Source organism: Panthera pardus, unplaced genomic scaffold, assembly GCF_024362965.1.
Source record: "Panthera pardus isolate Hobbes unplaced genomic scaffold, ASM2436296v1 HiC_scaffold_7, whole genome shotgun sequence".
NCBI lineage: Eukaryota > Metazoa > Chordata > Mammalia > Carnivora > Felidae > Panthera > Panthera pardus.
The window spans coordinates 73,435,329-73,459,712 of NW_026527002.1; the positions used below are offsets into that span (position 1 = coordinate 73,435,329).

At 46.3% G+C, this 24,384-nt stretch overlaps 1 protein-coding gene across 2 annotated transcripts in view; it reads right to left on the bottom strand.

The window, feature by feature from the left end:
• The window catches only part of DNAAF11 (dynein axonemal assembly factor 11), a 77,251-nt gene extending 59,916 nt beyond the window's left edge, over window positions 1–17,335 (bottom strand). Inside the window, exons 1-3 of one of the 2 annotated variants that reach the window (XM_019459826.2) lie at window positions 17,202–17,335; window positions 8,327–8,494; window positions 3,436–3,513 (exon numbers count right to left, since the gene is read on the bottom strand). In XM_019459826.2, coding sequence (XP_019315371.2) covers window positions 3,436–3,513; window positions 8,327–8,494; window positions 17,202–17,211 — 256 coding nt within the window. In that variant the 5' untranslated portion in view covers window positions 17,212–17,335. The remainder of the gene's footprint in view (window positions 1–3,435; window positions 3,514–8,326; window positions 8,495–17,201) is intronic. The other variant, XM_053896145.1, reaches the window with a different exon arrangement.
• Window positions 17,336–24,384: the final 7,049 nt, after the last annotated feature.

Here is a 24,384-nt window from a genome sequence, read left to right on the forward strand (position 1 = left end):
TGAGAAAAAAATACGATTTTCCAAATTCATCTTATTTTACTTTATTTTTCACTGAGGTATAATTAACACACAGCATTATACTCGTTTCAGGTGTGCAACACAGGGATTCAATACTTGTATATATTGTGAAACGATCAGTCTACTTAGCATCCATCACCTTACACAATTACAGAAGTGTTTTCTTTGTGATGAGAACTTTTAAGATCTACTTTCTTAGAAATTTTCAAATATGCAGTACAGCATTATTAATTACAGTCGCCATACGGTGCATTACATGCTCATGATTTATTTTATAGTTTTTTAAATATAATTTATTGTCAAGTTAGTTAACACACAGTGTACCCAGTGTGCTCTTGGCTTCAGGGGTAGATTCCCATGATTCATCACTTACATACAATACCCAGGGCTCATCCCAACAAGTGCCCTCCTCAATGCCCATCACCCATTTTCCCCTCTTCCCTGACCACCACCCCCCCCCCCCAGCAACCCTTAGTTTGTTCTCTGTATTTAAGGGTCTCTTATGGTTTGCCTCCCTGTTTGAAACTATTTTTTTCCCTTCCCTTCCCCCTTGGTCTTCTGTTAAGTTTCTCAAATTCCACATATGAGTGAAAACATATGATATCTGTCTTTTTCTGACTGACTTTCTTCTCAAGTACACATGGAACATTCTCCAAGACAGATCACATACTGGGTCACAAAACAGCCCTCAATAAATACAAAAGGAACGAGATCATACCATGCATATTTTTAGATCACAATGCTATGAAACTTGAAACCAACCATAAGAAAAAATTTGTAAAGCCTCCCAATGCATGGAGGTTAAAGAACATCCTATAAAGAATGTATGAGTCAACAAGGCAATTGAAGGAGAAATTTAAAAATACATGGAAGCAAATGACAATGAAAACACGACAGTCCAAACCCTTTGGGATACAGCAAAGGCAGTCCTAAGAGGAAAATACATTGCAGTCCAGGCCTACCTCAAGAAACAAGAAAAATCCCAAACACAGAACCTAACCTCACACCTCAAGGAACCAGAAGCAGAGCAGCAATGAAAGCCCAAAGCCAGCAGAAGAGAAATAATAAAGATTAGAGAAGAATTAAACAACGCAGAATCCAAATTAAAAAAAACAGTAGAACAGATCAATGAATCTAAGAGCTGGTTCTTTGAAAGAATAAACAAAACTGATGAACGCCAAGCCAGACTTCTCAAAAAGAAAGGAGGGAGGACTCAAATAGATAAGATCACAAACGGAAGAGGAGAGATCACAACCAACACCACAGAAGTACAATTATTAGAGAATACTATGAAAAATTATATGCCAAAATACTGCACAACTTGCACGAAATGGGCAAATTCCTGGACACCCACACACTACCAAAACTCAAATGGGAAGAAATAGAAAATCTGAACAGACCCATGACCAGGGAAAAAATGGAATCCGTTATCAAAAATCTCCCAACAAATAAGAGTCCAGGACCAGATGGCTTCCCAGGGGAATTCTACCAGACATTTAAAGCAGAGATAATACCTATCCTTCTCAAGCTGTTCCACAAATAGACACGGAAGGAAAGCTTCTGGACTCATTCTATGAAGCCGGCATGACCTCGATTCCCAAACCAGGCAGACCCCACTAAAAAGGAGAATTATTTTATAGTTTTAAGGTTTGTACCTCTTGGTTCCCTTCCTCTCTTTTGCCTGCTCTGCCCACCCCCACCCCTGACAACCACTGAATCTTCTGTTCTGGGTATCTCTGAGCTTGGTGTCTTGTTTGTTTTGTTTTATTATTCAGATTTCACATATAAGGAAGATCATACGGTATTTGTCTTTGGCTGACTTAGTTCACTTAGCATAATGGCTTCGATGTCCGTCCACGTTGTCATAAATGGCAAGATTCCATTCTTTTTTATGGCTAAAAAATATTCCATTGTGTACATGTGTACGTCATTTTCTTTATCCAAAAAAATATCCTTTTATATGATAAATTTGAGATGGACTAGAGATATTAAATGTACAAATACAATCATTAAAACTAGAACTTAATGTAGAATGTATTTATATTCAGAAACTACAAGGAAAAAGTGAAAAGTTGAGTCTATTAAAATGTAATACTTCTGAATGATGCTAGCATCATAAATGGAGCCAAGGAAAAGTAGCAGACTCAAGAGAAAATATTTATAGCATACATAACAAAACATTAGTATCTGGAACGTATAAGAGCGACTAAAAAAGATAAACCAGAATAAAAATAACCAATAAATGTAAAGTAGAGATAAGAAATACAAATACTCTATAAAAATCTGAAGGATTATATGGACACTCAATAATAATAAGGGAGGTGTAAATAATTTAAGTAAATATTTGATAACTGCCTTTGTTTGTTTTTTTAAAAAAGATTGCTTATCGGGGCACCTGGGTGGCTCAGTTAAGTGTCCAACTCTTGGTTTCAGCTCAGGTCACGATCTCACAGTTGGTGAGTTTGAGCCCCACATCGGGCTCTGTGCTGAAAACCTAGAGCCTGCTTGGGATTTCTCTCTCCCTCTCTCTCTACCCTTCCCTGGCTTGCTCTCTCTCTCTCTCTCTCTCTCTCTTAAAAAAAAAATAAATATTAAAAAATTGTTTATTAAAATTATTAGTGAGGTTGTGTAAAAATGGGTACTCACATGGACTATCAGTACAAAAGTAAATCGATACAACCTTTTTGGGGAATAATTTGGCAATTCTTATCAAAATGTGCGTATTTAAACCTAGGAATTCCATTTCTGTGTGTTTATCCTATAAACACATGCACACAGAGCGAACTGTGAAGAATCCTCATTGCAGCCATGCCTATCATACAAAGTGCTGGAAACCACCCAAATGCCCATCTGCAGAAAAATTGTTAGATAAATCAGTCTACCGTCATTCTGGTAGAAACCCCCGTGGTTCCTGGATGTGAAAGAACAAGGTAATTTCACGGAAGAAATCAATTCTCAAAACAATACTCAGAGTATGGTCCCATTGATAAGAAGCAAATGAAACAAAACTAGCTTGTATTCAACCAAGGTTTATTTTTTTTATAAATGTTTACTTATTTATTGAGAGAGAGAGAGAGAGAGAGAATCAGAGAGAGAGAATCCAAAGTAGACTCCACCCTTAGTGTGGAGCCCGATGCGGGGCTCGATCTCATGACCGTGAAATCATGATCAACCAAGGGTCAATTTTAACACCACTATCTCTGTGAGGGAAGCTGGGTTAGGAAGGCATGAAGTGGACTTCCATTTTCGAATTCATAGATCTATTATTATTTGAATTTTCACCAATAATTAATAAACGTTAAGACTTCAGTAAAATGTTAATTTGAAAAGTACACCTATTGTTTAAGCAGTACGGTTTAAATCTAGATGCAAATCTCAAGTTTAATTCATAATAAAATGTAAGAAGAAAATTCTTACCTTCCAAATTTTCAATTTTTTCAATGTTGTTTAAAGCTAAGTTCAAATATTCAAGTTTCTTGAGTTTGCTAACATTTTCTGAAAGATACAAATAATGTAATCAATTAACCTTCAAGATAAACGCTATTGTTACACAATCTACTGTGAAAATGATAAAGGGAATCTAAGCATTATTATGGTTATGAAAACCGTGTTGCTTTTTCGTGTCTGTACTTGGACATGAGAGACCGTTGGTTGCCCAAAGCAACACCCATGTCTTTCTCCATAGCTCCTAATAGAACCCACTTCTGCTCTTGTCCCCAGCCAGCTCTAACTCCAGAGTCTGGCTTCACCAAGCTGGGCCAGTGCGTAGCAACAGCATGTCCCTCGTTAATGACAATTCAGGAACTAGGCTTAAGCCAACCAGCCCCCGGCAATCTCCTGGCCACATGTGATGCAGGAGAAGACATGCAAATCAAGGTCTCCCGGTCAGATAAGAGGGAAAGGTCTGTGTTCCATGCTTGGGGATGGTCTTTTCCTTTTTCCTGCTGGATGTTATTAGGGAAGAAAGTGATACCCTTACAGATACTCACAGTCCTCTTACAGCCACGAGGAAACCAGCAGCAGGATGGAGCCCGTACTGTGGTTGGGGAGCAGAAAGAAGGCATCACCGAACCCTGGAGACTGTCCTATCTCTGGGCTTACAGGTGGGGCAAGATATGTGATTTCCTTACTGGTAAGCCACAATGAAGCTGGGGTTTCCTTCACTTGAAATCAAACTCACCCTGATACATACAGGATTATTGTTTTTAACAAACACAAAAGCTCTTAGAGGCAAAATGATAAGCATAAATAAGTCAGAGAATTTCTGTAGGACGGGGACACTTAAAAATGCTAATAATACTGGGGCGCCTGAGTGGCTCATTTGGCTCATAAGCTTCCAACCTCGGCTCAAATCATGATCTCGCGGTTCAAGAGTTCGAGTCCCACGTCGATCCGTGCATCAGGCTCTGCACTGAGAGCTTCGGATCCTGTGTCTCCCTCTGTCTCTGCCCCTCCCTCGCTTGTGCTCTCTCTCTCAAAGTTAAATAAACATTTTTTTTAAAAAACTGCTAATAATACCATAGCTAACATCATTGAGAGCTTATTATATGCCATGTATATTTCTAAGCATTTTGCATATATGATATCATTTAATCCTCTTAACAACCCTGTGAGGTAAAAATTACTGTTGTCCCCTTTTCCAAATAGGAATACAAAGGTGCAGAGAATTAATCACTTGTGAAAGGTTCAGTGGCAAAGCCAGGAAATCTTGACTCCTGAGTATAGCACTAAATCATGACACCACACCCTAAAAGCACAGTCCTTTCTAAGAGGACACGAATGTAGGAAACCCTGCTAAGGAATGTGGATTTGGGAATTCCTCACTTCAATAAGGCTCCTTCTGCCCATTTTCCATGGAGATTAGGAAGATCAAATATGATAAATTTATAGTTATCATCACCTTTATCATTGTTACATTTCGTTTAAAATTTAGAGAACACCACCTACGTGTTCCCATAGACCTAAGAGTAACACTTTATCTCTCTAAGCCTCAGCTTACTCATTTTTTTTTTTAAACCGGTATCTGGGAATAAATTACTAGAGTTTCTCTTAGCGGTTAGATGATTGTAAGTAGTACTAATGTTTCCAGGAGGTTCTCTAGGCAACACTGGAGCATTCAACAGTCAACAGATTTGTGAAGCTCTGTGTGCAGAGTGTCTAGTCTGCACCCTAAACAAAAATACCTGGGGGCGCCTGGGTGGCTCAGTCGGTTAAGCGGCCGACTTCGGCTCAGGTCATGATCTCGCGGTCCGTGAGTTCGAGCCCCGCGTCGGGCTCTGTGCTGACGGCTCAGAGCCTGGAGCCTGTTTCAGATTCTGTGTCTCCCTCTCTCTGACCCTCCCCCGTTCATGCTCTGTCTCTCTCTGTCTCAAAAATAAATAAAAATGTTAAAAAAAAAAAAATACCTGAAGTTATTACTGTTAAAACTACCAGCCACCAGCCGACAACAAAATACTTGTTCCTTCCCCACATTTGTTACATGTATAACCTTCTAAATGTGACAAGGGTCTTCTGATAAGGAAAAAAAAAGGAAGATTTGTTTTAGGAGGATTTCTTAAACTATCTCTCAAGAATAACGGGCTGGGAAAAAAAAAGGAAAACGGGCTAAGGAGGGGAGCCTGGGTGGCTCTGTCGGTTAGGTGCCCCAACTCTTGATTTTGGCTCAGGTCGTGATCTCAGAGTTCGTGAGGTTGAGCCCCAAATCGGGCTCTGCACTCTCAGCGCAGAATCCTGCTTGGGAGTCTCTCTCTCTCCCTCTCTCTCTGCCCCTCCCTCCCTGTCGAAATAAATAAATCAACTTCAAAAATTAAAAAAAATTTAAAAAAAAAGAGTAAGTTAAATTGGTCAGGGGGAGAAAAGGCTCTGCAGATAATAACACACAGCACTCCTGGCAAGCGGGAACGGAGGCAGCCAAACCGTGGTTCTAGCCCAAACCATCCTGGAAACAGTTCTCACCCATGGCCATAACCACACCCACAGACTTGCCCTGGACCAAGGCCACCCCCCAGTGCAATCAGCTCTGCTCTCAGGTAGGCCTCAGGCTCACCCGGGAGCCGTTGCAAATGCAGATTTGGGGGGCCCCCCAGCAGGTTAAGTCAGGAGGTCTGGGAGGGGGCTGGAGCCCCAGGTTAACAAGACCAGGGGGGTCCTGGGCTCACCCTGGGACCAGCACTAAGCACAGCCCCCCAAGCGAGCCCATGTGCACCCCGCAATGAGGAATGGAGCTTCAGGAGAGGCAACCGTTTTTTTTTTTTGCAAACTCCTACCTCGAGGGCCCAAGAGCCAGTCTGAGTCCCGGAGAAACACTTTTGCTTGCTAATAAAGTGCCTAAGTGCCTATGGGTGGAGTAGCACTGAAAAATCCCATTATTAGGATTTAAAAGAGTGTTTAATTCAAGAATACTTTGGAAGCAGAAATGTAAGCTTTCTCACAGCTCTGAAAAGGCCTGAAATACTATGCCGCTAATTAGTAATTGTGATGGACCCAGCTGTGGAGATTGAAATTTCGGGAACTCTTTTAGATCTGTACAATTAGGACAGCTCCTTAATGCCCCGCCCCCCCCCCCCCCCCCCCCCCCGCCCCACAGAAAAGCTGGTGGTTTTCTCTAACAGCCTTTTTAATTGAACAGTGTGCCAGAGTTTCTAATCTCTGGTGAAGTGAAAGATGCCGAAAATAATGATCTGAAGAAAGATAAAGAATGTTAACAAATCTTCAAAAAATAATGCAGATTCCAGGCTTTTTTTTTTTTTTTTTTTTTTTTTGCAACCCACCAGGGTTTCTCAGCCTCAGCAGCACTAACACTGTGGGGCCAGCCCGGGCACCACAGGACAGTTAGCGGTGTCCCGGGGTCCCAGGACAGGACATGCGGCGGTACCCCCCCTCCCCCCCACGCCTGTGGCAACCAAAACCGTCCCCAGGCGTTGTCAAACACCCCTGTCGAGAACCACACCGGGGCAAGTTCGAATGACCTTGCAGGCTGACCTCTGGTGCCAGAGCCACGACCCTTAGGTGACCCTTATGTCCGTCCCTTTTCCCCCGGCCTCTGCCCCCGCCCCCACGTGGCCAGCCTGGGTGGATGACATTAACAGCAGTGGCAGCAGACAGCATCTGGGCGAGCGCAGAACTCAAGAAGTAAGTGTGTTGTTTCACGCAGTCCCTGGTGTAGACACGGCAAGACTAAGTTAACAGACTCACCTGATTTCACACAGGTTTTTTTTTTTTCCCCTTTTCCTTTTTGAGAGAGAGAGCATGAGCAGGGGAGGGACAGTCTGTGCTGTCTGTGCTGACAGCAGTGAGCCCGACGCGGGGCTCGAACTCACGAACCCTGAGATCATGACCTGAGCTGAAGTCGGGCGCTCGACCGACTGAGCCACCCGGGTGTCCCCTTCACACAGTTTCTAGGTGGCCAAGGCAGGGATCAAGCCCATCAGGGCCCGTGCTCTCCTGAGTGTGGGAACATTCCTGTTTCCACCTGGCAGGTCCCCCTTCTCCCTGCCCCTTAACTCATTCTTCTCCCGGGGACCGTGAGGAGTGCCCACCCATCCGATGGACGAACTGGGAGAAGGAGCCGGGCAATGCCCGGTCCCCCTCTGTCCTGGCTTCTGGGCTCCCCCCACCAGCAGAGAGGACGCGCTCCTGTCCCCCTACTGCCATACGCAGGGGGACTGCCAGCCTCTGGTTGCCCAGCCTGCATGTGACCGGGTGGACACATTTAACCTGAGGGCGGTTTCAGGAAGCCCACGTGGCGGCAAGTCTAGGCCACCTTCTCCAAAAGGTTTTGTCAGTTACGATGCTGACATTCTGATCCGTCTCCCTGGAGACAGTAAACAGGGGTGTGGGTGTGGAACCCTCTCGAGACCCAATACGGAGCACACAGCCTCGCCCAGACACGAGCTCTGTAACCACGGCAGAACCAGCCACCACAGGGAATCTGACGAGGGTTTACTCAACTCCCACGCAACCCTTTCTGTTCCACGGAGCGGTGTGAAACCAGGACAAATGCCTGGATTCTATTTTCCTTCTTTCAAACTTTTACCAAACCCTGGCTGCAAACGGGCAGGTCGACAAACATGCCTGAACATCGCAACTCCTCGATGGCGTCCCTGGAGAGCCTCAGGCAAGGGGACTGAGCAGCGTGGGAGCTCAGAGAAAGGTCCAGGCAGGCTCCTGGAGAGCCGGCCGTGTCTGTTTCCCCGGGGGGTTCTTTGTCACCCGTGTCGTCTTCTTCTAAGAATCACCCTGCAACTTCCCCAGGTTTCCCCACTCAAAACGTCAAAGAAACCATGAGAACAAAATCCTGAACACTTACCAATTTTTCCAATGAGATTATTTTGAAGATAGAGGATTTTTAAGTCCCGGCACCATTTGTCAATATGCTCTAGTCTTTCTATTTCTTGCTGATGCAAGGAGAGCTCCTCCAGGGAAAAAATGACACAGTCATTGTGCTCGGAGTTCCGTCTAATAAGATCTTCTGTGACTGAAAGAAAATTCGTTATGTGTTACGTCTCCGTCCTTACGTTCATCATCAGGTTATGACATGACGAATGCGTTGGGTTTTCTTCCCCGTTAAATGTCAATCCCCCAGGCCCGAGTGATTTTCAAAGGGGAAGAGAACAGACAAGTGTTGCCTTGTCTGGCGACACCATGGTGAGTCAGAGAGATTTTGCCTTTTTTGCACAAGGTCTACCTACATTTTGCTGTAGGGATGGAGACAGAGTTGGTGGGTGATGACCATGAGAGTGTTGCTATGGCGTATGTTGACATGACATCCTGTGGTGCTATCATGCCAAACTGGACGAGACCCGCTAAGGAGACCACGACAGGGCAACTTGCGACGAAGTGGCACAGTCTGGCCACCAGGGGGCCAAAAACGTGTGAGCAGCTCCCAGCGTTCAGTAAGGAAAGGTCTGTCCATTCAAGTGACATTGATTAATTGAACTCGAGCTGGAGAGGGAGGAGGAGCACGCTAGATTTTGCACTGCGATCTTGCAGAACAGCTACCCTGAGCTCTGTTTCCAGGAGGAATGAAAGGAGCCGCTCACGGGAGAGGGGGTAGTAAGAGTCCCTGCCCCTCTGACCAGAGTGCTATGCGGCACGGTGGGGGGGAGGGGGGGGGGCCACTGGCCTGCCACGGGGGCACTGAGGGAATGGGGACAATTCTCTGGTCCACGGTTGGAGCCAAGGGCAAGACGGGAATCCCCTTCCTAAGACACACCCAAGTTAAAGACGTGATGACAACGGAGAAACCCTATGTTTTCCAGCGCTACGAAAAAGATCATTAATCCCTTTTAATGTCCCGCCTTTTAGGTGGACAGTGGAATGGTACATGTCCAGCCCAAGAGACAACAAAGATTCATTTGTTGCCACGTACAAGTGCCAGGCACTGTCCTAAGTGCTTTGCATGTATTAACATACGAGTACGTATAGGGGGCAGATGAGGAATTGAGGCACAGAGAGGTTCAATAACTTGCCCAGGGTCTTGGACCTCTTCAGGCTCCTCTAGTCGAGACAGAGTTCTTCACAGCACCCTCGGCTGCCAACGTCCACGCCACACTCTTAAAGGTGGACTTGCCCTTTTGTTAAAAAAAAAAAAAAAAAAAAAAGGAGGGGGGGAGGGGGTGCCTGGGTGGCTCAGTCGGTTCAGCGTCCGACTTCAGCTCGGGTCATGATCTAGCGGTTTGTGAGTTCGAGCCCCGCATCGGGCTCTGTGCTGACAGCTCAGAGCCTGGAGCCTGCTTCCGATTCTGTGTCTCCCTCTCTCTCTTCCCCTCCCATGCTCGTGCTCTGTCTCTCTCTGTCTCTCAATAATAGATAAACGTCAAAAAAAAAACAAAACAAAAAACAGTGAAAACAGCTACGAACTCGATCATCTGTGTGCAGGAGGCTGAACCCCTGCTATTTCTGGTGGTAGGAGATGGGGTTGCTTGCAAAGACAGCTCTTTGGAAGTCAGGGGAAACGTGAAGGTCTGGAGATTAAAACACCACGCACGGGGCACGTCCTGCTGTTCTACGTTTTGGCTCAACTAGCAGGCAGAGGTGGCTAACAGACCCCCAGCCGGGTCCCGGGGAGAAGCAGGCCCAAATGGCTGGCAAAGGGGCTAACAGGGCGTTCTGGCCAGTGCTGGCCCCCCGGGGTCCCCACTGCCTGCTGCACTCTGCTGTCTCCGGATGCCACGGCTAGTACGCAAACCAGTGGAAACAGGAAACAGCTATCTGGAAACCAAACCTCTAACAGAAGGGCATGAAAACTAGTCTCCACACATCCCACTCCCAAACTGGGCTCTAATAGCTTCGGTCAACTGATAGTGGATGCACGGGTACAGCAAGTTGAGGACACAGCAAAGCTGTTGTGTGAAGTCAAATGTATTACCTGCCTCTGTAATTATCTGTAAGAACTGTCTTAGCAACGATGCAACAGGGATGAAGGGTTTGGGACGGCACAACCAATGTTATTTCAGCGAATTCAGTGAAATGTGGGAATTATTCGCTACTATGGATAAGACCCTCAATGACCAGGAGGGTATGTGTAACCTTAACTACACCAATCCATGGAGCAGGGGGCCGGGTTTTTGGAGGCCTTGCCGCCATCAGACCTGGAGTCAACGGGGCCAGGAGGATGTGCCCATCCGAAGCCCATGCCCTTCCGTCTAGAACATGTCCCAGGTGGAGGAACGACAGAATTCTCTGCCCAAGGGGCCCCGGGCCTGCCTCCAAGCTCGACACTGGCCACTTCTCCAGGTCCATCCCAGACCACACCATCAGGTATGCATCCCAAAGTGTCCAAGGAGCAGCTGTTTGCTGAGATGTGGACAGATATGCAGGCTGAGTATCCACCTTCATACGTGGGCTTGAGGGGCCAGGATAGGGCCAGGGATGGGGAGAGAAGGGAGGGATGGCCGGGGAGCCAGCTCTCCCCAGCCCCACCCCCCCAGCTCTGGCACAGATCCCAAGGGGTTTGAGAAACGTATTAAATGTAGCCTTCTGGGTCGTTATAAAGGTCTCCTTGTCAAGGGTGGAAAATGCATTTTATGCGGCAGTTTGATTATAACTTGATACACGGGCCTTGTTATAGTCTTTCCCTGGGTCCCCAGTTGCCCCTGAAGGCTTAGTGGGTTATTCATATTGAAGATATAAACCCAACTTGAATCCCACAGAAGCCGTCATCGGTAAGTACGGTTAAGTCGAACGTGTTCAGGGGAATTCTGAAAGCACCCTGTTAAGCATCACCGTCTCTGGCCTGCAAAAGCTAACATGAGCATCTGCGCAACCCCCCGGGGGCTTCCTGGGTCTCAGAAACACTAAAGGTATCTCAGGCCTCTCCAGCTCTACAGTCTTAAAGGCTTTTCCGATTTGTCCGACCCTAAAGGCCAGCAGCTTCCTCTACGGACACCAAATATCCTTCCTACATTCCCTGGCTACACCTTTCCTAAAATTCAGAAACCCTTTTCTTTATGCTATTGCATATGTGAATTTGATCACTTCCATGCGATTGCCAAACCCTCCCTTTCAGAGGCATGTAGATATTAGGAAGGAATTATGTTGATCCGTATCTCCTAGCCGCAACAATTAAGATGATAAAAGTCACTATTAGTCAAAAGGAATGGGGGGAGAGGAGCCCCCGCCCTTAGCATAATCACTAATTGGTGTGTGCATGCACACACAGGAGGGACCGACAGTTGATCTGGCGCCCCAGGGACGCCTGCCCGACAGCAACAATTACAGACAATTAGGACAGATGAAAAGAAAATGGAGAATCACAGAGGAAGGCAAGATCTCCCAGCGGCCTACTTCTGGGCTCTTCCATATGAAGCAAGCTGACGCGTGGCACACCGTTTTATGGCGCTCAGGAAACTGCTGTTACGCGGCACTGCCCGCCTGCAACGGCAGACGTCAGTGAGGCAACCAGCGTCCCCAGGAAGAAACGTGCAAGAGCGTCCACGCGGTGGATGGAGGCAACAGTGTTCCGCGCCTCGCGACAGGAAAGCATTCTGCCGTTCTACGCACTGTGTAATTCAGACCAAACGTGCTCGAGCTCCCGGGAGCACGGTTCACCTTTGGGAAGCCCTACTCCGAATAGGACAGCACTGCATTTACACGAAGTCATTCCAGGCATTTAAAACTGTTTTGGAAGTCTCGGTGGGTCGTCATAACGCTATTTCGAGAGAGATGGCGTGGGCGATGCCCACCACACAGTGGAGGGAGAACATTCCTGGGTAGCGGATGAGAAACAGTGTGCTTTCACGTCCTGATTTTGGAAAAATTCGCAGAGCGAAACGCAGGACTTGAATGGATTCTGGGAAGTGTCTCGCCCATGGGGGGTGCTAACCAAGATATGGCTGGAGCCGTCGTGGCGGGTAAAACCACTGACAGCGTAACCACGGATTCGTACTTCTCTCACTAGCAGAATGCTGCTAAGGATTCCGAGGGTTTAACCGAAACTCACCGGCCAGCCCAGGCTTCTTTTCGATTCCTTACAATGACCGGGTTCTCAACAACTCCAGGGAGTGCAATAAAATGACTTTGTGGGGTGGGGGCGGGGCAGAGGGCAGAAGGAGAAGGTTTCTGGAGTCCCGGAAGTTGTCAGCCTGCCGTTTCTACCAAGATTTTTCAGTGGCTTGAGCAAAGTTCTAGAAGCTTCCAAAGCCGCCAACTTAGTGTTCATTCCTTCAGGCTTTATATCGTGTTTTGTGAACAGCCCTCGATTCCTCACTAGATTAAAGTCAATAATCTGTGTTCCTAGCAGGTTTCGCAGAATGTTTAAACATCTCGGAAGACGCAGCAGATACATTTATGACTTAACAAGAGACGAAGGGGGCACAAACAGGAGAAGGTCACCTCTTGTAGCATCTAAACTGTTCTTTCTTGTATGGTTTCCAATGGACACTTTTCAAAACAGGATTGCTCATTTGCTCTGCCTTTTTTTACCGACTCGAGGTCATGATAACATGCAACGCTAGCCACACAAGACCTAACGCAACGATACCCTCTAGCTTCTATTCACACGGAGAGTGCTAGTAAAGACCATGGTGAAGTGCCATGGGGCAGTGACAGAAGTGTACAGAGAGAACAGGGAGGACAGAGAAAGGGGGGATCAGGGCTACTGAGCGACAGGAGGGACGTCAAAAGAGGCATCATGGAGAAGAAGCCTGAGCTGAGCGTTGAAATGTGAGTAGGTATTTGCAGGATAAACAGATGAGGAAGGGCGCTAGGGCTACAATGGACACTATGTTGCACTTCCCAGATCCCTCCTTCCAAACTGAAGGCTCAGTTCCTCCAGCTGCTGGCAGTGGTGCCAGCGGACTGCCCTCAGGCTGCCCACTTTCTTCATAAGTCACTCCGCTGAAATGACACCCCGACCAACGCCACTCCCCTTCCCAGGAAAGCCCATATCCAACGACTGGCTGATGAGGGGCCATAAGGGCCCAGCCCTCTCACCCGAGCTTGGGAAAATTAGAATGTCCATTTCCAGTTTAGACCTCCAAGCATCCGGGTGGGTTTGTGGGTAAGGCCTTTGTTAAAATGCATCATAGCCCAACGTCCTTCCCTGCCCAGTCTTGCCTCCTTCCCTACCCACTCCAGTAACGTTCCCGAGTGAACCTCCTACACGCTAATCTGCATCGAAGAGTCTGCCTTCCAGCCAACCCAACCTGGAAGGGTTGATATCAGAAGTGGTACGTGAAGGCAGACGCTAGCCACGACGGGCCTCCGGAGTCAGAGTCGGCTGCCCGAGTGGCAATGAGGACACCATTACTGGTGGCAGGTGGGGCACAGATGGTGTCGGGCACAAGGCAGCTGGGGGACGTTCAACACTTGCACTACAGTGTCAACCCATTTGGAATACTATAACACAAGTGCCATAAAGCAGGTGGATTATAAACTAGAAACATTTATTTCTCACAGTTCTGGAGGCTGGAAGTCCAAGGTCACAGCACCGGCAGATCTAGTGTCTGGGGACAGCCGGCTTCCCCACTGATGGTAATCTCACACAGTGGAAGGAGCAAGCCAGGTCTCTGGGGCCTCTTTCATAAGGGCAGTAATCCCAACTATGAGGGCTCCCTGCTCATGACCCACCTCCTATATGAATTTGGGGGGGGGGGACACAAACATTCAACCTATAGCAAAGAGATCGCACCAGTAAGTGTGACGTGACACATTGGGCAATAGAGAAATACAGGGGACACTATAACTCAAAGGACAGCTGTATTGGGTGGCTGCTGTTGTGGACACTGTTGGAAAGGAAAGGCTGGACGTGATTCATCGGACAGTTAAAAAAAAGCCAGAGTGGCACACTGGCAGCGTATAAAGAGGTTTGCTTCCTAAAACCAGAGGGTAGAGAGGCCAGAGAACAAGGACCAGGACTAAATCATAAGAGGAGCAGGAACTTCATGTTCCAGACATGATGGAGTCATAGGGACAGGAAATCCAGGAAAGAAATATATGAAAACACACACACACACACACACACACACACACACACACACACACAGACCAAACACTGAACATCAGGAAATCCAAAGGGAAGTCAGAAAGTGTCTTGAACAGAACAAAAAAAAGAAAAGGTGGGACACCTGGGTGTCTCGGTCGGTTCAGGGTCAGACTTCGGCTCAGGTCATGAACTCAGAGTTCGTGAGTTCAAGCCCTACGTCGGACTCTGTGCTAACAGCTCACAGCCTGGAACCTGCTTTAGATTCTATGTCTCCCTCTCCCTCTGTTCCTCTCCCACTTGCTCTCTGTCTCTCTCAACAATAAATAAATGTATTTTTTAAAAGGCATATCAAAATGTGTGTGATATGGCTAAAACATAAGTTGGGGAAAATTAACAGCACTAATGCCTATAGTAAGAAAGGAAAAAGGTCTCAAACATTAGCTTCCTCCTTAAGAAGCTAGAAAAAGAATAAACTGAACCCAAACTAAGCAGAAGAAAGGAAACAAAAAAGAAAAAAGATTAGACCAAAAAATCAGTGAAATAGAAACAAAAACAATGGAAAAAGTCAATAAAAATACATAAAAAAATAAAATTGGTAAACATCTAGCCAGACTGATCAGTAAAGAGAGAGAAGACATAAATTTCCATTATTAGCAAGGAAAGCATGGCATTAGATTATACAGAATTAAAAGGCTAATAAGAGAGTAATCTAAAAAACTATGCTAATAAATTCGAGAACTTAGATTAAAAGGGAAAATTTCTTAAAAGACACAAACTACCAAACCTCACGCAGCAAGACACAGATAAATCAAACAGCCCTGCATCTACCACAGTAGTTGAATATGTAGTTCAAACCTTTCCACAAAGAAAACCATAGCACAGGCATCTCACTGATGAATTCTACCAAACATTTAAGAAAAAATAATACCCAGTGTACAAAAACACTTCTATAAAATTTACAAAAATTTAAGAACTTAAGAAAATTTAAGAATGCTTGCTAAGATAATTCTACAAAGCCAGCATACCCTGAGCCCAAAACTAGACAAGTACAAGGCCAAGGCTGACCACAAGAGATGCTTTTAAAGACCTGGGTTAACTGATAGAAACTGGGATGACAGACTCCTAAAACAATGAAGGTCAGTAGCAACACTTAACTTTAGAAGCTAGGTGGATAGATGTTCTAATGAGGGACAAGGTTGGAGTGGGGCCAGTGGTCTACATCCACCAAGGGCAATGGAGATGGTGAATAGAATATGACATTCCTAAGGACAAAATAGATGCTCAGCCAACAAAGGTACTACTCAATCTGTGCAATCAAAAGACAGCAACGATTGATGACCAGAAAACGAAGGACAGTTGCCTCGATAAAAATTCACAATTTCTTGCCAGTCTCCAGACCTTAGTGAGTTTGGGGACCCGAAACAAGGGTTGCCAGATTTAGCGAATAAAAATATTGGGTGTCCTGTGTTTTATTTGACAACATGTTGTCTAAAAGAGAGGCTGAGTCCCCAAGAATAGTTGGCAAGGATTCATCCAAATCCTTTCCAAAAGGCCTGCTGGCCATTTACTTGGGTGACAATACCCTGGGGAAGGGGGAATACCAAATCACTGGGACGCTTGGGGGCTCCAGGTCTGAGCTGCCATTAACATCTGGAAACAACAAAGCATTGCCTTACCACAGTGGGGACCTGTGGGGGCCAGGTAATAAATGGAATCATGCCCGCGACCAATTCATTAACACATGTTGAAGAATATTTGGGTTGTTTCCATTTTTTAGCTACTATGAAAGCAGTTGCTATAAACAGTCATACACAGTCTGTGTGTGTACAAAGGTTTTTGTTTTCCTTTTGTAATAGCTAAGGATTCCACGGGTGGGAGACAAAGTTTTCGTTTAATTTTTACCAACGTTGGTCTAATTTTTTTGTCTACTGCTTTAGAAAGGAGTGTGAGAACAAATACCAACAACTGGTTTAGGATTGGGGCTTTTCCTATTCACAAACCACCCACCCCCTCCATCACCAGGCTGTCAGCTCTTGCGCGGAAGAAACCTCATCATCAAGCACAGTCTCTTGATTCAAAAATATTCACTATGACACTTCCACCAGAAGTGAGCAATTAGGCTGAACTGTACAAAATTGTCATAAATGAGAGGAGAGTCGAAGATGGCGTTCGCGGGCAAATAAAGATGTTAATCCCCTCACTTTGCACATTCTGCGGGTGTATTTTTAAACCCTTAGCAACACTTAGCCAAGTCGGTAAAACGCTTCTATTACTGCCTTCGTTTTGGAGCTGGGGCTTAGGCCCACATGGGTGAAGTCACTCGCTCTAGGTCTCAAGGCTGCCAGGTGGAGGAGGGGGGCGCCGGCTTCGGTTCCCTCCACCCCCGGGTACGATGCCTAATCGAACAGTGTGGACGCTGCAGCCCTGAGACAGTGACTAGCCCGGGACCACCCGGCGAGCAAGGAGGCGCTTGGGCCCCGGACCTTCCACCACCAAGCCCTGGACCTTCCACCACCCCCTCTCACGAAGCCCCCGCCTTTCTCGCCCACCGCATTTTATGGACGAGGAACCGGAGCCCCGCGGAGGGAAGGCTGCCCGCCGGGTCGGCGGCGGGGCTGGCCCAGCCGGACCTGAGGAGCGCAGGGTTGGGCCGGGGTGCGCGGGCGGGAAGGGGCGGCGGCGGCCCGGGTCCCCTGGGACGTGGGACGATGCCCGGAAGGGGGACGGTCGAGGGCGGCAGGGAGGAGGGGACGCTTACTCCGGCCCATGGCGCCTCTCGGGTTCGCGGGCCCGGGAAGAAGCTGGGACTCTTAGGACTCCGTACACGCTTCTCAGTCACGCCTCCGCGCGTCCACAGCGGACCTCGGGAGCCATGGCAACGAGGACTCTACGGCGGCCGCACGGGGCCAGGCGCCGCCGCGTTTCCCGAGCTCGCGAGAAGCAGGGAGCAGAGACTGCGCGACGAGCGCTCGCCCCTCCCCGCACCCCGTCCTCTTCCCCGTCCCCACCCCGCCTTCCCCGGACGGGTCCCCTTTCCCCAGATCGTCTGGACGGTCTAAAGAGAACCACGGACGCTCGCTTCCAGGTGGATCCGCCTCCCAGGCGTGCCTCCCAGCCCGCCCTCCACTGTCTCCTCTCTGGGGAGTTAACGCGCTCCGGAGCCAAGGGGGTCAGGATGGCGCCCCCACTGCCCGTGCCGGCGGGGCGGGCTTAAACTTCTCATCTGTAAGATGCGGGATAACAAATAACTTCAAGGGATCCTGGTGGAGGTTTTTAAAGAGATGATTTGAGTAAAAGAAAGACACGTTTTAAAAACAGCCTCCCTGTAAAGGGTAGTTGTCCTTGTTGGATTTCATCTCCTTAGTCACAGCCCAGCACCGATCTCCTGCTAACAGGTTTTCTAAAAACACCACCCTCAGCAACTTTCCCTACCCACCCACCACTTTGTGGCTGCCAAAAATAGAAAGTGCATCTCCTGGAATTCCCGTTACTCCTCTCGCATTTCCCCAGACCCCTCCCCAAAGTGCCCAATTCGCTTTACCCAACTCTGGACTGGGAAGGACATCAGTAATTCATCCTCGGTTAGCTTCATATGTTCATATGTCAGCGCTTTAAGGGATGACAAAGTTTGTTTGTTTGTTTGTTTGTTTGTTTGTTTGTTTATTACCACCTTCACTCATTTTGTCCCCCCCCCCCCCCAGCCTCTGGCAACCAGAACTGATTTATTCTTTGTATCTCTGAGTTCATTTGTTTGTTTTTAGATTCTACATATAAGTGAGATCCTAGAGTATTTGTCTTTCTCTGCCTGACTTATTTCACTTGATGTTATACCCTCAAGGGTGATCCATGTTGTAACAAATGACAAGATTTCCTTCTTTTAACGACTGAAATATATATATATATATATACACATATATATATACTATATATATACACTATATATATACACTATATATATACACTATATATATACACTACATATATATACACTATATATATACACACACATATAATCTTTTTATGACTGAGAAGTATTTCATATATATGTATAACCACATTTTATTTATCCATTCATGTTTTTAATTTTTTTTTAACATTTATTCATATCTAAGAGAGAGCACGAGCAGGGGAGGGGCAGAGAGCGAGGGAGACACAGAATCTGAAGCAGGCTCCACGCGAGGAGCTGTCAGCACAGAGCCCGACGCGGGGCTCAAACTCACAGACTGAGAGATTGAGAGATCGTGACCTGAGCCAAAGTCAGACACTTAACCGACTGAACCACCCAGGCGCCCCTATCCATTCATTTTCTGATGGACGCTTAGGTTGCTTTCACGTCTTGTGTATTATAAATCATCCTGCAAGAACACGGGAGTGCAGGTATCTTTTTGAATTAGTGTTCTCATTTTCGTCAGATAAATACCCAGGAATGGAATTCTGGATCATACGGTAAGTTCTATTTTTAATTTTTTAAGGAACCTCCATAATGTTTTCCACAGTGGCCGCCCACCAATTCACTTTACCACCAATAGTGCAAGAGAGTTTTTTTCTCCACATCCTCACCAACCCACGTTCATGCTTGTCTTTTCGAGAATGGCCGTTATAACAGGTGTGAAGTAATACCTCATTGTGGTTTTGATTTGCATCTTCCCAATGAGCACCTTGTCATGTGCCTGGTGGCCATGTGTACGCCTTCTTCGAAAAAATATCGATGCAGATGTTCTGTCCATTTTTAAGTAAAAAATTGGCTATTGAGTTGCCCGAGTTCTTTACATTTTTGTCTATTAACCGTTTGTCAGATACATAATTTGCAAATATTTTCTCCCATTCCATAGGTTGCCTTTTCATTTTGCTTGATGTAGTCCCACATGTTTCTTTCTGTTTTGGTTTCTTTTGCTTTTGTTGTCAGATTCTCCCCCCTGCCTGAAAAATCATCACCATGACTGACGTCAAGGAACTTACTGCGGACATTTTCTTCGAGGAGTTTTATGGTTTTGTTTTGCCTATATTATTATTACAAAGTAATTATTACCCTCTGTCCCTTTGCAAAGAGAGAGAGAGAAAGTATGTGTAAAATATTGTTTAAAAACTTCTTCCATCCCAATCTTAGTAAATAGTGCAGAGTCCGTGGTCTCATCTTGAAATGTGTGTGATGTTTACGTTATGAAAGAAGATTCATAGAGTAACGTGGAGCGTAAAGAAATGTGTTCTTTCAGCAGGAACCCGTTAAGCATTCACTGTTGCCGAGTATTAGGGTTTGCCAAGTGGCGACCAGAACGTGAAGTGAGGCAGAGAGCCAGGAGCCAGGAGGGTGGAGTGCAGGAGGGGCTGGAAAGGCAGTCAGTTTGGCTATGGACACAATTGCATGGGGTGATCAGATGAGGGGTCATGGAGGCCATGAATGCCAGCTCAACTAGAACAGAATGGTGGGATCTCAGGCACTATGTCCCCACAGTGGGAGAACCATTTGGAGCTCCAAGGAGACTCCCAAAACACTCCAGCTATCAATTTAGGTGACATCCACCCATCCTGCCCAAAAGCCTGGTTCTGGTCGTTTCACTATGTTTTGGAAGCAACACGTTGCCGGGCGAGGAGCATGAGCTCTGGCCTCGGAGACCCGGTTCAAATCCACAGATCTGCTACCGCGTGGCATTAGGCAGATGACTCCACGTTCTTGAGCTAACGCTTCCCCCATTTGTGTGTGGAGCTGACCATACAGGCAACGTATGGCTGTGCCACCGAGAGAGGGGTCTGTGAGCTGGCGTCTGGTTGCTCACGGAGGACGTGACATGCCATCTGCCGCAGGCGAGGTTAGCAAACGGGCCTATGCCCCAAGTGACAGCAAGAGGTTCATCAAGGCTAACAAAGGTCTATTTCTGGCAGGGAGCTGGTCCCGGGGGATAAGCCAGGTAGAAGGGTGGTTTCTGAGATGACAGAGGCATGAAGTCAGGACCAGTAGAAAGGACCTTGGCCTCTGGGTCACAAGAGACAAGAGGGAGAGATTCTAGGACTCTAGAAAGTTCTCAAGACCAGTTGCAACCCCGATATCTGATATGTTGGCTCTGAACTTTCATCCTCACGCTCAGACGCCCTCACTCTTAAATCCTGTGGGGGTCAGAAGGGCCTGGAAATTTTCCTATGAAACTTAAAGTCTGTTACCTATGAAACTTAGTATCTATGGAGCAGGGGTCTCCTATCCATTTAGACGCACGTAAACGAACAACGGAGCTGTGCTCAACGTGGTCCAGTGTTTTGAAAGTGTTAGCTAATTCTTACATTAACCCTTCGAGGTAGAAAATGTTACCATTTACATATTGTCAATAAGGAAACTGAGGCCCAAGGAGACTATATTACCAGAATTTTATGCCCCAAACTGAATTCTCTCCTGCATCGCTTTTGAGGGCAGGAGGGAGTTTATTTTTCATCTCCGAATCCTACCTCTCAGCACAACTCCTGATACTCACTAGGTGCCCAATAAATCTTTGTTGAACGATTGAATGAGCAAGTCAGTGAGCCAGTCTCTTTAAGAGCGTGGCATCCTGGATGCACACATCTCATGACTTAAATAGGATCACCACGGAAATGTCCGTGTTTTAAGGGGATCTATCAGGTTATCCAGGAAGGGTGTCCCATTCTTCGGGCCATTGGACACTTCCTTGGCTTAATACCTTTTCCCCAAAATGTAGGATAGGAGCTCCTTTGGGGAGCAAGGTCTTGACCGATTGTTCTCCACTCTGGTGGAAAGGAGAAGAGCCTCGGATGATAAAGCAGAGAAACAGGAATATCTACTTCATGATTTGTCATGGGCCAGGCCGGGGTGGTTTTGATGTGTCCTCCCTCAGCCCAACGTCACAGTCCCCTCTGTCTCTTAGGAACAAAGGACCCATGGGGCACATAGGACGGGTGTACGATGTGCTGTGATTGTTACAGTCCACTGACAGAAGGGAAATGGGGGAATAAATCACAATGTGACAGCTCCAGGCAAATTGGAGTTTATTTTACTCAAACTGAATGAGATTGTTTAGAGTCACGGTGTGTGTCTATTTATGCAAATAATTCTTCAAAACAGACTTGTTTCTTTGGCCCCTGGAAATGTAACTAGATGAGTGCGGCCTCCTGGGGAAATGACTACTACGACATTTTTGTGTACATAAGTAGGAGAAGTAAATCTCAGAAAGGGTTTTTTTTCTTTTTTAATTTCCAATAACAGCAAAATGATCCTCCTTCTTCTTTTGCGCTGGATAAATTCAAGAGACGACCCTAGAAAGCTATTTGGTTCTTATTATTTTCATTATTATATATAATTTAGTATTTTTATGAAATGTAACTGTGGTTACATTTCAATGGTATTAATATTCCGCCAGAAGAGTTTCCTCATTGCGTCTTCGTGACAGGTAAACCCCCAAGTTTACCAGCACCTCTATAATATCAATTACTTGCTTGCTTGCTTACTTGCTTCCTTTCTTCCATCCATCAGCAAATATTTATCAAGTGCCTTCCAGGCACAGTTAGGAGTAATTGAGACAATGTATGTAAAGCTCTTAGAAGAGCACTTGCCATTTAGGAAGCGCTCAGTAAGGATTAACTATTCCTGTGGGTTGGTGGGGAGAATGGGTGATGGGCATTGAGGAGGGCACTTGCTGGGATGAGCACTGGGTGTTGTCTGTAAGTGATGAATCATGGGAATCTACTCCTGAAGCCAAGACTACACTGCATGTTAGCGAACGTGACAATATATAAAATTAATAAAAGGAAAGGAAAAGAGAAGAAAAGAAAAGAAAAAAGAAAGGAAAAGAAAAGAGAAGCAAAGAAAAGAAAAAAAAAGAAGAAAAGAAAAGAAAAAAATATGCATAAGTATCTAAAAAAAATAAAAATAGGGGCACCTGGGTGCCTCAGTGGGTTAAGCAGCCAACTCTAGCTCAGGTCATGATCTCACGGTTCCCTGGTTTGAGCCCCGCTTTGGGCTCTATGTTGACAGCTCAGAGCCTGGAACCTGCTTCGGATTCTGTGACTCCCTCTCTCTCTGCCCCTCTCCCGCTCACTCTTTTCTCTCTCTCTCTCTCTCTCTCTCAAATAAACATGAAAAATTTTTTTTGACATAAAAATAAATATGCATTATCAGATGTGAGTTCCTCAAACCTCAGACTCTCCGATGATTCCATGCAAGTACAAGAACACATCTCAAAAGCAAGTGTAAAATGATTATTATTCTCTGCAAGTTTTCCTTCTGTTAACAGATAAAGCGAGGTACACTAAAACCGTCAAGAGTTTGTTTGAGCAAACATGGGTTTGAATCGGGCTGTGCCAAACTGAGTGGTCAGGTGTGCCTCCCTCCCAGGAGCTGGTGGACAAGTTTTTTATAGAGAAGACGGGAAGCAAAGCAAGGAAATCATTGGATCGGCTTATAGCTTAAACAGTTGCCTTATTTGGGAAAGCCCCGTTGGCTGTGATTGGTTGTCTGTAGGTTCCGCCTCGGTCACCTTGAGGCATTTGTAGGAATTGAGTCTGGCTTCAGTTTTGGCTAACTTACACAGGCTGCCCAGGTGACAGAGCCACCTCCGTGTACTTGGCCTCCTCGCGTAAGCACCTGAACACCTCCAAACTTCTTGCCTGTCTTTGCTAGCTTGATCCAAACTGCTGCCCGTCTCCGTTAGCTTAATACAAGTAAGAGTTGACCCTTCCGGAAGGCCTTTTACTAATCTGCACCTACTCAGAGCAGAGTCATCGGGGTCTGCTCCTCCCCCACTGAGCATTCAACAATTCACTTGACTTTCTTGTTCCTTCGTCTGTGAAATGGGAAAAGTAAAGGGCCTGCCTGCTTGCGTTTCAGAGAGGTTTACAAGAGAGGACGTGTCAAGAGTTTGCCTCCACTAAGTGCTCGGCCCGTCTCCGTTTTTGTTGTCACGTGCGAGGAAAGGTGGAGGGCGATGGCTTGTCCCAGGGAAGACCCCCGGGTACAGCCAGTGGTTAGACCAACAGGGGTCAGTCGTGCCTCCGTCACCATCCCGAGAGTTGGACCCACCAGCACACGTTTCCCCTGGAGGAAGAGGCTCTTGATCTCGGAAGGCTGCCGACCAAGTTTTTTCCCTGATTCGTTGATTAGTTTGTTTCAAGTTCGGGGGTTTTGTCATTTTTTTAGCCCTTCCTGGAGGACAGGTAGTAGCAGGTACTGAGGCCCCCCCCCCCAAAAAAAAAATTAGAGGAGCAAAAGCTAAAAAATTGTATGCACTAATTTAATTTTCTCTGAGAACTGGTGCGAACAACAGCTTTGTTCCGTTTGAGTGTTAGAACACCTGCGGCCAGCTCACAGAAAACCCAAGATCTTGTCTGGGAACCACTGAGTTCTACCAACAATGGGCAAGGGTGGGAGAAAGTGAAATCCACAAAAATTAAAACTCTATCTCCAAAAACATTAATCCTGCCTTAATATAATCTACAAGGATACACTTGAAATGAGGACCCGGGGAAATTTGCAAGCAACTGCTAATTTTGTTAATGATAATAAGTTTATTTTAATGCTAATATATCCCTAATTACTCTAGTTCTAAAATGTTTACTTGGCTGCCAGTCATCTTTTGATTTATGTTCTTCGTGGAAAGAGTTTGTCATATCAATCAACCCGTTTCAAGTTCGGGGGCAGCTGCTGAAGATGATCTCACCTTCCTTGTCACACAGCTCAGCTGGGTACCATCCGTCCAAAGGCAGAGAGAGGCCTTCCCCACCAAATCTTCTAGAATTCATAGCTTCCTGTTTCAGCTGGAGAAGAGTCGTATTTTTAAGACCGGTTACATAAGCAAAAAGGACTGACACTATCCATTCCAAACTCTCTTTTTAATCTCATCTCCTGCCTGTTCTGTCTCCTGTATCTATCTGAATGCGTGCATGTGTGTGTCCAAATCATTGTTCCAGGAGCATCGTGTAGTCCGTGTAAAGATTCCTAATCT